The sequence below is a fragment of the Mauremys mutica genome, chromosome 4 (genome assembly GCF_020497125.1).
Source record: "Mauremys mutica isolate MM-2020 ecotype Southern chromosome 4, ASM2049712v1, whole genome shotgun sequence".
Classification (NCBI taxonomy): Eukaryota; Metazoa; Chordata; order Testudines; family Geoemydidae; genus Mauremys; species Mauremys mutica.
The window spans coordinates 7,161,213-7,174,857 of NC_059075.1; the positions used below are offsets into that span (position 1 = coordinate 7,161,213).

Consider the following 13,645-nt stretch of genomic DNA (forward strand, 5'->3'; position numbering starts at 1 on the left):
TGTCAATTCTCATAGCATTTTAACAAAGGGGATTAAAATGTGCAAGTGAGCCAAAATTAATTATGTGACAGTTTTACCTCATCAGTATTTTGAGCGAGCTGAGCTGGTCATAATTTAAGGGGAAAGAGTACTTCATAATCCATGCTTAGAATACCAATCACTTGGCTTCCATTTTGCACTCAATTAAAATACAGTATTCATTTTAACTCTTGAAATGTGTAAGGAAAAATAGGTCACTTATAGGCAGATAGTACACATTATATACACCTCTACCCCAATATAACGCGATCTGATATAACACGAATTCGGATATAATGTGGTAAAGCAACAGTGAGCCCCAGGCCCTTTAAAGTGCCGCCTGAGCCCCACTGCTTTACCGCATTATATCTGAATTTGTGTGGAGCCCCGGGCCCTTAAATCGCTGCCCGAGCCCGGCCTCCGGCAGCTGGGCTTGGGCGGTGATTTAAAGGGACAGAGGCTCCAGCTGCTGTGGGGAGCCCCAGGCCCTTTAAACCACCGCTGGGGCTCGGGCGGGGATTTAAAGGGCCCGGGGTTCCCCACAGTGGCTGGAGCACCGGGACCTTTAAGTCACCGCCAGGGAAGCCGGTCCTGTACCAGACCATACCCGATATAACATGGTCTCACCTATAAGGTGGTGAGATTTTTTGGCTCTCGAGGACCGTGTTGTGTCAGGATAGAGGTGTACTTAAAATTATTTAAAAAATTCAGAAGTGTATCACTTTATTTAAAGAAATAAAGGCTATGTGGCTTCTGGAGAATGGTATAATCTGTTTAATAGATGTATTTGTTAAAAAAATACAATATTAAGCTTAAGCCTGGTGAATATAAGATATCTCCAAATTCTGTCAGGAGTTAAATAAGTTTAATATTAAAAAGCCATCCTACAAAGTATCTTTAAAAATATATATATATATATATATATATTTTTTTTAAAACATGCACATTTCCTTTCCTTCTCCACAGAATATATGCAACCCTATTTTCCTGGTTGCCATAAATATAAACAAGCAAACTTTGTATCAGAAATGTAATTAAAATAGGAGAACTAGAGTATATAGAGCAATATTAATAAAAACATGGCCAGAAGCATCATTAAGAAATATTTCCATACCAAAAATATTTCCCATGCATTATCTAAAATAACCACTTGCCTGCAGTATGCCTCCCTTGATTCTGTGACATCCTTTGGAAGAGATCATTGTTATGTCCATAATATCTATAGTTCTCATGTACACGATCACTTAGCTGATGCCTCCTTTGACCATCATAAAAATCATAGTAATACCGGGTACCAGCATCTCCATTTTCTGTAACAGAGTTAGCTTCTGTTAAAAAGGACTGGGAGGAAGAACCATATTCCCGAGGGACATCAGCCGAATTTCTTGCAAGATAGGAAGGCGCAGATAGTCTGTTGCTTTCTCGCCTCATTATTTCATGAGGTGGCCTCTGAACCGGAGTTCTAAGGAAACTCTGGTTTCTAGAAACTATTCCATCCCCTCCAGCAGAGTAGGCAGAAGAACTCGAGTCAGGAAGGCAGATATCAGTTCGCCTTGGAATGGTCGGACCATGACGGATAAATGAAGGCATCAGATCTGTAAGAGTAAAACATTGTAATTTAAATACAAACTTTGCTACAAAAAGTGTCCAAATTAGGTGCAAAATAGGTATGCTAATTGGTTGACCGTAATGCTAAATTAAATTGTAGAAATCAGGAAATTCAAAGCTAAGGTTTTCACAGTAACATTAACTCAGCCATTTTAAACAAATATACAGTCAGAGTTCCAAATCCAGAAGGGACCATCAGATAAACTAGTCTGACCTTGGATATATCACAGGCCACCAACACATTACAGCCACATGCACACTAAATCCAATATATGGAATTGTACCAAAGTATAAGTATAAAGGGATAGCTCAGTGGTTTGAGCATTGGCCTGCTAAACCCAGGGTTGAGAGTTCAATCCTTGAGGCGGCCACTTAGGGATCTGGGGCAAAAAATCAGTACTTGGTCCTGCTAGTGAAGGCAGGGGGCTGGACTCGATGACCTTTCGAGGTCCCTTCCAGTTCTAGGAGATAGGTATATCTCCTATTATTATTATTAGAGCCCATAGGAGACTAAACTACTGTGCGCCACCAAGAGAGAACATGAGGGATCAGAAGGTACAAATGCCCAAGGCCTTAGCAATAGGAGGGAAATTGATTAAATGAGATCCTGGCAAATGACCTGTACACCCCACACTGCAGAGGAAGGCCGAAAACCTCAAGGTCATTGCCAACCAGACTTGAGACAAAATTATTTCCACATCCCACACATGGTGATCCGTTAGACCCCTGGAGCACGTGAGTAAGAACCAGTCAGCCCAACACCTGAGGGAGATCTCAGTACCACCTCAGAGTACCGGCTCACCTTGCTTTTCATTTCTCTATCTCAAATACCACAAAAGAATCTCAAAGCATCTAGTAAGCCTCAAAACATCCATCTAAGGAACTTATCCCCATTTTACAGATTGAAAAATTGAGGCAAAGATAAGTTAATGAGCTTGTAAGCTCTTTAGAAGAGAGGCTTTTACTCTGTTTGTACAGTGACTAGCACAACAGCGTCTCTAGGTACAAATGCAACATACATAAATTATTTGCATTTCACTAGCTTCTAAAGACCCCAACTGAGACTGAAGCACCATATACACATATAGTAAGAGGCAGTTCTTGCCCAGAACAGCTTGCCATCAAAATACAGAGTTCGTGTGACTTCTCCAAAGTCACACAGCAAATCAGTGGCAGAACAGAACTCAAATCTTTCAACTCCCAATCTAATGCCCTATCATGAGGTCTGCATTTATGTACTTACAGTGACTGAGTACGTACTTACAGTGACTTTCCCACAGTCTCACAGGAAGTCTGTGGTACACACCCAGGAATAGAACCTATACTTTACTGTATCTATATAACATGGCCTAGCTAGCAATGCTGTAATTCTGAATGGTTAATTTCTCAACCTTAATGTTACATTAATGTATCATAGCATTTAATAGCTCAGCTTTAAGGAAACCACCATAAGACATGAACATTAATTGCTATACTGGTTCAGAATCTAAACCATTTTGCCTCTATCAAGTTAAACACCAATGCAGAGTGGCAGGCCTCACTCAGGAGGAAAAATATGCCAATGTATTCAATAACTGTTTCTAAAGTTTGTCTTTTAAATTACACCTCAGTAGATGCAATGAATAAATAATTTGCCATAAGTGCTAAGACACTAGAGCACACAATGGCTTGTTATTTCACAACAAAACATTGAAAACATTTCTGATGTATAGGCAACTTTAAACTTTTACAGGTTTAAAAATATTATACCTTTTATTTTTAAATCTAGTTTGTCTCCTTTCTCACTGGGTAATACAGTAATACCATGCTATTACTTTATATCTTCAGCCATTTTTGAGCTGTACATGCAAAACTGGTTATCAGATTATTGTTATAGTGAGAACAGAATTTTTAAACTCTTTTTACTAAGATGACTAAAATGATTAGTTCATAATTTACAGTATGATACTGAATTTGTGTAACAGTTTTTAAATTTTAAAACTAAAACACATTCCAAAAGAAGAGCACAACCTAAAGAGTTCAAAGTTCATTTCCCAAAAGTATGTTTTCAGCTCTTGCAGTTGCAAAGGTAACTGTTCAAACAACATGATGCACTGCTGTCACACTCAGGCTTTGTCTTTACGGCTAAAAAAAAGATGTGTTTTTATCATAGATTAACTAATTAGATTAGTTAGCCTGCTGTAAAATCCTATAAGAGTCAGGAGATCACCGACAGGTGGGTGGGTACAGTGCTGACCTTGCCTAGCTACCTCCTGGTAAAGAAACTACACATGCCTTGTCTCTATTAGGATTTTACAGTGAGATAAGTATCACACATTAGTCGTCTTACCATAACCCTCCTCCTCCCCCTGCTCTTTTGGCAATGAAGATATAGCCTTAGCTTGCAAAAAAGAACACTGACTTTAGGAGAGCTGCGAACCGCTCCAATTCATATGAAGAAGTTATTAAAGGAACATTGTGAACTCAAATAAAAATCACACTTCTGTGTGAAGAAGATACTGTCTTCTACAACTGGAAGTGAGAGATTAGAGAAGTTTGTTTACAAGGTGCATTTGACAACACTTGTGTATAGACAGTTTCCCCTTTTCACATAGGTTTTCCATACAGCAACAAGGAAAAGAACTCGTTCTTTTTTTTAATGGAGGGGAGAATATTTTAAAACCTTAAAAAGCTGGCTAGTAGGGTTGACAATTTCCTGGGAAAAACTAATTTAGGAGGACCACGTGTTAGTAAAAAATGGCTTAAACTGGGGTTAAATAATTGCACCAGTGTCCAGCAAGTTCTGCAAGCATAGAACGAGTCTTTTCAAATGTTGGATATATCCACTGAAAACTGAGGAACAGTTGGTCTATCCCAGGGGTCAGCAACCTTTCAGAAGTGGTGTGCCGAGTCTTCATTTATTCACTCTAATTTAAGGTTTCGTGTGCCAGTAATACATTTTAACACTTGTAGAAGGTCTCTTTTTATGTCTATAATATATAACTAAATTATTGTTGTATGTAAAGTAAATAAGGTTTTTAAAATGTTTAAGAAGCTTCATTTAAAATTAAATTAAAATGCAGAGCCCCTTGGACTGGTGGCCAAGAACTTAGGTAGTGTGAGTGCCACTGAAAATCAGCTCGCCATAGGCTGCCTACCCCTGGTCTATCCACTACATCAAAGTTGGGCTTCTACAGAATTCTGCATGGCCAAGTGGAACTAGACTGGTAGATTGAGGCCTGGTCTACACTAAGAAGGGGGTTCGAATTAGGGTACGCAAATTCAGCTACGTGAATAGCGTAGCTGAATTCGAAGTACCCTAATTCGAACAACTCACCCGTCCACACGCGGCGGGGTCGAACTCCGCGGCTCCCCCGTCGACTCCGCCAACTCCTTCTGCCGAGGTGGAGTACCGGAGTCGACCGCGGCGCTTCCGGAGTTCGAACTATCGCGTCTAGATCAGACGCGATAGTTCGAACTCCAAAAAGTCGAACTCTCCGCGTCGAACCAGCAGGTAAGTGTAGACGTACCCTGAAACTCTGCTGTTTCTGACTGCTTAATGCTTCAAGCCCACAACTCTGCATTACTGTCATTTTCACATAATCAAACGTTTTTGACTTTTGTTTATAAAATATTGAAAATTGATGAGTCACACAACTAAACCAAAAATGTACAGACATTCTGATGCTCATTATTATAGTTACATGTATTAGTATTACATCCACTGCAGTTTTACTTTTTGTTTGTACAACCCAAAATTAATCTCTGAATCTTTTGCCTTATGTAGCCACAATTTTAATAGGTACAATGCACACCACATAAAACTAAGTGTTATGTGGTGTGCATTAACAAAACAGTTTTTAAAACTGAAAATACCTTAAATTGGGACTAATCGTTTTTCCCAGGGCAGTAAAAACCATGATTTTAGCTGGTAAAAACCATCTCTGGTAAATACCATGCCAACCCAGCTGGCTAGAGAATTTATAGGCAGGTGTAGTACCTCAAAAGTTTTAACAGACTTAATTTTTATTTGATTTATTCAGATTGTGGTAGTGCCCAAAAGACCCTATATTGGGATTGGTGCCCATTACACTCAGCAATGTATAAACAAAACACAGGAGAAAAACAGTCCCTTCCCTGAAGTGTATCCTTAAAATAAAAGCAAACACCAACAATTCATATATGTACAATTTATGTACACTGGCACATACTTCTTACCGTTCACATGCATCTGAGCTATCCCCTGGGATCCGACATATCAAGTTGATAAGGATCCCCTTCAATTGCAGTCAAAGAACAGAGGTTTTACCATCACATCAGGTGGGCAGGGTGTCACTATAGGCCCCTGCCCACCTCTTGGGGTGGGTGGTGGTGGGGGTCTTCTTTCCCCCCAGTCAGGACTCCAGGCCTGAGGCCGCTCCCCACTACCCCCAGGGGGGCCGCTCCCCACTGCCCCATGACTCCAGGACCGGGGCATATTCCGCATTGACCTTTGCGGGGGCCGCTCCACACTGCCTCATGACTCCAGCCCCGGGGCCCGCTCCCCAATGCCCCTGGGGGGGCGCTCCCCGCTGCCCCATGATTCCAGCCCCAGGGCCCGCTCCCCAATGCCCCTGGGGGGGCGCACCCCGCTGCCTCATGACTCCAGCCCCGGGGCCCGCTCCCCAATGCCCCTGGGGGGGCGCTCCCCGCTGCCCCATGACTCCAGCCCCGGGGCCCGCTCCCCGCTGCCCCATGATTCCAGCCCCGGGGCCCGCTCCCCAATGCCCCTGGGGGGGCGCTCCCCGCTGCCCCATGACTCCAGCCCCGGGGCCCGCTCCCCAATGCCCCTGGGGGGGCGCTCCCCGCTGCCCCATGATTCCAGCCCCGGGGCCCGCTCCCCAATGCCCCTGGGGGGGCGCTCCCCGCTGCCCCATGACTCCAGCCCCGGGGCATGTTCCGCACTGACCCCTGCGGGGGGCCGCTCCCCGCTGTCCCAGCACCCCAGCCCCGGGGCCCACTCCCCACTGCCCCCGGGGGGGACCCCGCTTTTTCCTCGCCCCCTCCCCCCCAAGCCCGCGGGCCAGGGCTGCTCCCGGCGCCGCGCCGCGCCGCCCCGCCCCGGACACTCACTGCGGAGCAGCGGGCTGGTCTCCTTCTTCACGTACTTGCCCTGCACCTCGCCCGGCTTGGAGAGCTCCGTGCGCGTCTTCTTCCGGGACAGCATCCCCCCGCCCGGGGGGCTCGGGCCCGCGGCCGCCTCACTCCGCGCGGGCCCCGGCGCTCGGCTGCATCATCCCCGCAGGGCGGCGCGCAGGCCCCGGGCGCTCACCCGCTCGCGGCGCCAGCGGGCAGCGCGCTCAGGGCCGGGGGAAGGGAACGGGGCCGCAGCCGAGCCATGTGCGGGGCCGCCCCTCCGCGCACAGCCCTGTGGGACACCAGCAGCGCCCGCCTCCGCCGCCCGACAGCGCCCCCTGCGGCGGGGAGGGCCGCTGCGGCCAGCAGGACCGGCGCGGAGCGTTCGAGGGCGGAGGGGTCCGTGGCCGTTGGGTCAGGAGGGGCGGAGCCACACTCAGGGGGAGGAGCCTGCAGCTCCCTCAGCGCCCTTCCCCCCAGCCAGGGGTGGCCCCGCCCCAGGAGGCCAGGGACAGGCGCCTCTGGCTGCAGGGCCCGGGCTGCTCAGGCTGGTCCTGACCCCAGGGGCTGGGAGGGGGAAGGGAACCAGGACACAAGACGGGGCAGGAGTGGGCCCAGCCCAGGCAGAGGGAAGGAGGCTGGGAGAGACAAAGGGCCCAGACAAGGCCCTGGGAGGAAAGCGGCAGAAAGGGAACACACAGGACACACATTTTATGTCAGTTAGAGCACAAGCCCTGTCTCATTGTGGTGGCTGGGCACCTGGTCTGCAAGCCACTGAGCTATCCCTTCCCCCCCCATGAACACACCCCTCTGACAGTGAAAACCAAGAGCCCCTAGGCTAATAGAAGGGGGAAGGATAGCTCAGTGGTTTGAGCATTGGCTTGCTAAACCCAAGGTTGTGAGTTCAATCCTTGAGGGGGCCAGTTATGGATCTGGGGCAAAAATTGGTCCTGCTAGTGAAGGCAGGGGGCTGGACTCGATGACCTTTCAAGGTCCCTTCCAGTTCTCGGAGATTGGTATATCTCCAATTATTACCTTATGGGCATGGTGCAATGCTAGTTGAGGTATGCAAGCTGCATATTTGTATTACTGCAGCAACCAGGACTCTTGTGTTAGGTGGTGGACATGCACACAACAAAAAACAATCCCTCCCCTAAAGAGATTACAATCTAAGTGTAAGACAAGGGATAACAAATGGATACAGACAGGGAAGCACAAGGAATGAGGAGAATATTTGGTCAGTATAATAGGCAATGGTCACAGCACACCAGCTACAAAAAGGGCATAGAAAAACAGTTACCTACCTTTTTGTAACTGTTGTTCTTCAAGATGGCTCATGTCCATTCCATTCTAGGTGGGCGTGCACCCACATGCACAGTCATCAGAGATTTTTGCCTTAGCGGTAGCTGTAGGGTTGGCTGTAACATCTTGAGTGCCTCGCTCATGTGCTGGTATATTAGATGTTGCCAACTCTATGCCCTCTCAGTTCCTTCTTGCCAGCAACTCTGACAGAGGGGCAAGAGGGCGGGTAATGGAATGGACATGAGAACACATTTTGAAGAACAACAGTTACGAAAAAGTAGGTAACAGTTTTTTCTTTTTCAAGTGCTTGCTCATGTTGATTCCATTCTAGGTGACTCACAAGCAGTATCCTCGGAGGTGGGCTCCGAGTTCACAGTTCAGTGGCTTGCAGTACTGCTCTATGGAAGCCAGCATTGTCCTGGGCCTGCTGGGTAAGTGCATGATGGGATGTGAACATGTGGACAGACGACCAGGTGGCTACCCTACAGATGTCCTGGGATAGGCACTTGGGCTAGGAAAGCTGCCGAAGAGACTTGCACTCTGGTTGAGTGGGCGGTGACAATCGCCGGAGGTGGCACCTTCGCCTGATTGTAGCAGCAGTGAAAACAGACAGTGATCCAAGAAGAAATTCTTTGGCCACTGCGACGAACAATTGCGTTGACTAGCGGAATGGCTTGGTCCTTTCAATGTAGGCTAGCGCCCTCCAGACGTCTAGGGAATGCATGAGTTTGAGGGCGAAAGTTTCTGCAGATCTACACTTATCCTTTCTGTGGGACTCCCACAAAGACTTTAAACAGCTCTCATGGGGTCACTAATGGCCAGGCTGCATGATGAACATGGCTTAAAGCCAGAGGTGAAAGTAAGCTGGTCCGGTCCGGCATACCGGCAAGAGCCAGTACACTGTGCCGGACCAGACCGTGCCGGACCACAGCTCCGGCGGCTGGGCTGGGGCTGGATTTAAAGGGCTCAGAGCTCCCAAGGCTGTGGGGCACTCAGAACCCTTTGAATCCTGCCTGCATCTCCGGCAGCCGGGCTGGGACCAGGATTTAAAGGGCTCAGAACTCCCGCGGCTGTGGGGCGCCCAGAGCCCTTTAAATCCCGCCCGCGGCTCCGGTGGCCTGGCTGGGGCTGGGATTTAAAAGGCCCGGAGCTCCGCGGTGGCTGAAGCCCCGGGGGCTCCCAGCCACCTCTGCAGCTGGGAGCCCTGGGTTGATTTAAAGGCCCTGGGGCTCCCAGCCACAGCCAGTGCCCCGGGGCCTTTAAATCTTGAGAGGCACCGCCTCTTCCGGATGAGGCCATGCCCCCCTCAGGACTCCGGTAGTACCGGTAAGTCCTGTAAGTTACTTTCACCCCTGCTTAAAGCTTGGGGAACGGAGCATGCCTGGCTTTGAGGCGAAGTCCCAGCCGGGACTATAACTCCTAAACAACCACTCTAAGGGCTTGGCTACACTTGCAAGTTGCAGCGCTGGTAGAGGCTTTCCAGCGCTGCAATTAGTAACCGTCCACACCTGCAAGGCACATCCAGCGCTGCAACTCCCTGGCTGCAGCGCTGGCTGTACACCTGGCCAGGTTGGGGTGTAGCGATTGCAGCGCTGGTGATCCAGCGCTGCTCATCAAGTGTGGACACACACCAGCGCTTTTATTGGCCTCCAGGGAATAAGGAGATATCCCAGAATGCTTTTAACTAAATCACATCCGAAGAAGTGAGCTTTAGCTCACGAAAGCTCATGCTAAAATAAATTTGTTAGTCTTTAAGGTGCCACAAGTACTCCTGTTTTTTTTGCGGATACAGACTAACACGGCTGCTACTCTGAAACCTTCCTTTGTTTTGTTATGCAGCCTCTCTTTGTTTTGTTGTGAACTCCAATCGGAGCTCCGTTGAACTGCTTATCTAAAAAACAAACACTGATCACAGCAAACAGGAGCTATCTGTACCTGGCTGTGAATGATCAAATGAGAGGCAAGCAGTTTGCTTGACAGAGAAACGGCGTTGGATGCAGGCTGTTTGCAATTAAGACTAAGGGCTCGCAAACATTTTGTGATTTTTAAATCCAGGGAAGCTAACACACAGTGTTGGCCCCAAAAATCCACTCTCTCTATCTTCCCTGCTCCCTGTCACAGTACACCACCCTCCACCCCCCTCTTCTGAAAAGCACGTTGTTGCCACTTGAATGCTGGGATAGCTGCCCATAATGCAGCACTCCCAACAGCGCTGTAAATGTGGCCACACACCAGCGCTGGTAGCTGTGAGTGTGGCCACACACCAGTGCTGGCTCTGCACAGCTGCACGACCAGCGCTGTAACTCCCAGCGCTGCAACTTTCAAGTGTAGCCAAGCCCTAACACTTAACTTAAAGATCTAACTAAAGTACCTATCAACTAACAACAAAGGAGGCAGAACAATGGACTGTAAGAACTGCTAATGCTCTTGGGATCCAAGACAAGGCACTACGACCAAGGCCTTGGTTACACTGGCGCTTTACAGCGCTGCAACTTTCTTGCTCAGGGGTGTGAAAAAACACCCCCCCCCCCCCCGAGTGCAGCATGTTACAGGCTGTAAAGCGCCAGTGTAAACAGTGCCCCAGCGCTGTAAGCTAATCCCCTCGGGGAGGTGAAGTACCTGCAGCGCTGGGAGAGCTCTCCCAGCCCTGGCGTCGCGACCACACACACACTCCCGCGGCAGCGCTTTGGAGTTTTGAGTGTAGCCAAGCCCCAAGTGTGGTAAGAAGGAACTGAGAGGGTGTAGGGTCGGCAGTGCATGAGTGTGGCACTCAAGAGGGAGCTACAGCCGACCCTACAGGTACTGCTAAGGCAAAAATCTCCGACTGCACGTGAGTGCGCACACACGTAGAATGGAATCGACATGAGCAAGCACTCGAAGAAGAAACCAACCCTCCAGCAGTGCAAATTAGAGGAAGCTTATTAATCTGTTACCAATAGAAAAGCCTATTTGAAGTCATACACAAACAAAACATGAGGTAAATTTAATCCTAAATTCTGATTTTAATAATTTTTACAATCAAATAATTGTGTATTAAAGATTAACTTTTTAATAAAAATATTTAGACTGGTAACAATGATTAAGGGGGAAAACACTGGAGGATGAGAACAGGCTAGAGTAAAAATAAATTAAGAGGTAGGTTCATTATTGGTTTTTTCCTCCCTAAACTGGTTTATCATTTTTTTCATAACGGAAAACTCATGTTTTTATCATTAACTACAAACCTGTCAATTTTTATTACTATTTTACCCAGTTAAAAATGTAGCTTTGGATTAGTACAGGCATACGAATTACAACTGAATAGAGTTATTGGTCTCCACAGCAAAATACTCAAATATTTTCATACAAGGAAAAAAAGAGCAAGTCGTGAGTACAGTAATTTATATTTTTAATTTCTGTATAAATGTCGGTTCATTTTTTCTGTTTTACATGATGGTATAAAGACATACTGTATTGCAACAGTTATTATACAGATATTATACAATGCAAACTTGATAAAAATACACCCACTAGTCTTCATCGCTACAGAAGTTAATTATCACTAATTACAGCATTTGAAATTTAGTGGGAATGGAAGGTATTAATGGGTGAGAGGGCTGAACATCAGCAAAGCAACAGAATGCAATTATAACAACGTCATTTCCTTTAGATTTACCAAAGGATTTTGCTGTTCTTTGCTAAAGTACACTGTTCCCTTAAATCATTTTATGCAACAGCCATAAATAGCGAATGTCAGTTGGGTTACAAAATCCCTTTGCTCTGACAAAAATCAAAATTTCCTTTCTTTGAATTTAAATTCAGCCTCATCTGACTGAGGAAAAAGTGCTAATACTGTATATACTTTTTACCAATGCAAATTGACACACAACTCCTTAACTGTGCAGATATAAAACAACACCTCAAGTTGTTTGGAATGAATTTGTATATGTTCTCCACCAAAAAAAAAAAAATCAACAACCCAATTCCAAAACATTTGTCTTCACAGTGATTCACACAGCATGGTGTAAGAAACAATGGTAATACTTTTTAAAACACTGTTATATTATCTTTGAATTGTCAAGACCCATTGTTTTGATTGAGGTACTTCAAGTTTTGTTGAGCATACATGAGTTTGCTATTACAGACTTTGGCATTTTAAAAATGCCTATATGGTATACCCAGGCTTCTAACATGATATTCAGGCATCAGAGACTATAAATACTTAATACTTTTCATAGGTGTATATCCATTGGCTCAAATGCACGGTAAAAAAAGTGTATGCAAGTAACTGCCAGCCCAGTGGTCAGGCATACATTTCACTGACAGGGCATCAGAGTTTGGGTCCTCAGTTTCACCACTGCATACCATCTGGGGAGGAAGTGCCCTAAACTGCTTCTCAAGCAACCCTTCTGGCAGATGCTCAACGCAGCATTTAATAGCTCTGGAAGGTGCAATGTCAAAGGGCACTTTTGAGAACGCTTTATTCACACAAATATCCCAAAGTAGTAACCTTGAATTTTGCCCAAACAAGGGAGGTTGAACTCCCTCATGGCCCCCACCTCCCAACTGTCCTCAGTGGTGGGATTAGTATTTGAAGCTAAATACTAAATGAAAGGAAGGGGGAGAAATCAACCTCTGTGCACTATCCCTGCAACAAAAGTTACCAATCCTAGCTTCCCCTTTTTTGACATTGATTCTGATTAGTGCTTTTTTTTTTTTAAATCCAAGAGGAAATAAGTGCCAGAAAGTAAAAATTTGGAGTCTATTCTTTTAAAAAAGCATCCATGTGAGATTTTATTTAATTACGCAGCAATTTAAGGACAATCTCTACTTCAATATCCCCATAATGTCTGACAATTTGCCACATATGTTAACATTAGGGGCTAGTCTACACTACCACTGTAAATCGATCTAACTTACACAACTTCATTTACATGAATAACGTAACTGAAGTCGATGTAGTTAGATCCACTTACCACGGTGGCTATACTGTGCTGTGTCAACGGGAGAGCGTCTCCCATTGACTTCCGTTACACTTCTCGGGGAGGTAGAGTACACAAAACGATGAGAGGGTGCTCTCCCATCGATTTAGTGTGTCTTCACCAGACCCGCTACATCAACACTCGCTGCATCAATTGCAGCAGTGCCAATCTACCAGTAAGTGTAGACACGCCCTAGGTCACGTCTAGTCTAGGAAAATATAGTGCATTAAAAAATGTTAGCTAACACCTTTTTCTAGGATGACCATAGCCAGCTGAATTCTGTCTACTCTGCCATTTTAAAAATACTGCCTATTTTCCTAAGCTTGACATAACCTTGGAGACTTGTGCTCAATTTCCTTATTGTCAACACACATTTTAGTCCAATTGCCCATGCATCAAAACTTTATTATGTGTGTGACTTACCAAGCTAAGTGGTCAATATTAGCATAAGCAAAATACTCTTTGGAATTTAAAAAGGGAACACCAATTTACTTCAATGTAATTTGCAATAATAAAAGACCACTCCTGCAGTCAATGTAAAAATGGTGTATGCAAGTGTTAGAGCTTGTCATCTACCAAGATAGAAAATTGAGAGTGGCAAGGGACAGCACAGTACAGTCATGAACTAATTTCTAACTAAGGTTTTCTTGCTTTGTGCAGTG

At 45.9% G+C, this 13,645-nt stretch overlaps 1 protein-coding gene and 1 long non-coding RNA gene across 5 annotated transcripts in view; one reads left to right on the forward strand and one right to left on the reverse strand.

The window, feature by feature from the left end:
- SAV1 (salvador family WW domain containing protein 1) overlaps positions 1 to 7,008 on the reverse strand; it is a 35,772-nt gene extending 28,764 nt beyond the window's left edge. The window contains exons 1-2 of the mRNA XM_045017037.1: positions 6,718 to 7,008; positions 1,173 to 1,613 (exon numbers count right to left, since the gene is read on the reverse strand). Of these exons, the coding sequence (XP_044872972.1) occupies positions 1,173 to 1,613; positions 6,718 to 6,811 (535 nt within the window). The 5' untranslated portion in view covers positions 6,812 to 7,008. The remainder of the gene's footprint in view (positions 1 to 1,172; positions 1,614 to 6,717) is intronic.
- Positions 7,009 to 8,353: 1,345 nt separating this feature from the next.
- The window catches only part of LOC123369334, a 47,473-nt gene continuing 42,181 nt past the window's right edge, over positions 8,354 to 13,645 (forward strand). For 2 of the 4 annotated variants that reach the window (XR_006579012.1, XR_006579009.1), the window contains exons 1-2: positions 8,354 to 8,453; positions 11,345 to 11,388. This is a non-coding gene — a long non-coding RNA (uncharacterized LOC123369334). Of the gene's footprint in view, positions 8,454 to 10,659; positions 11,000 to 11,087; positions 11,158 to 11,275; positions 11,389 to 13,645 lie in introns of those variants that run through there. The other 2 variants (XR_006579011.1, XR_006579010.1) reach the window with 2 other exon arrangements.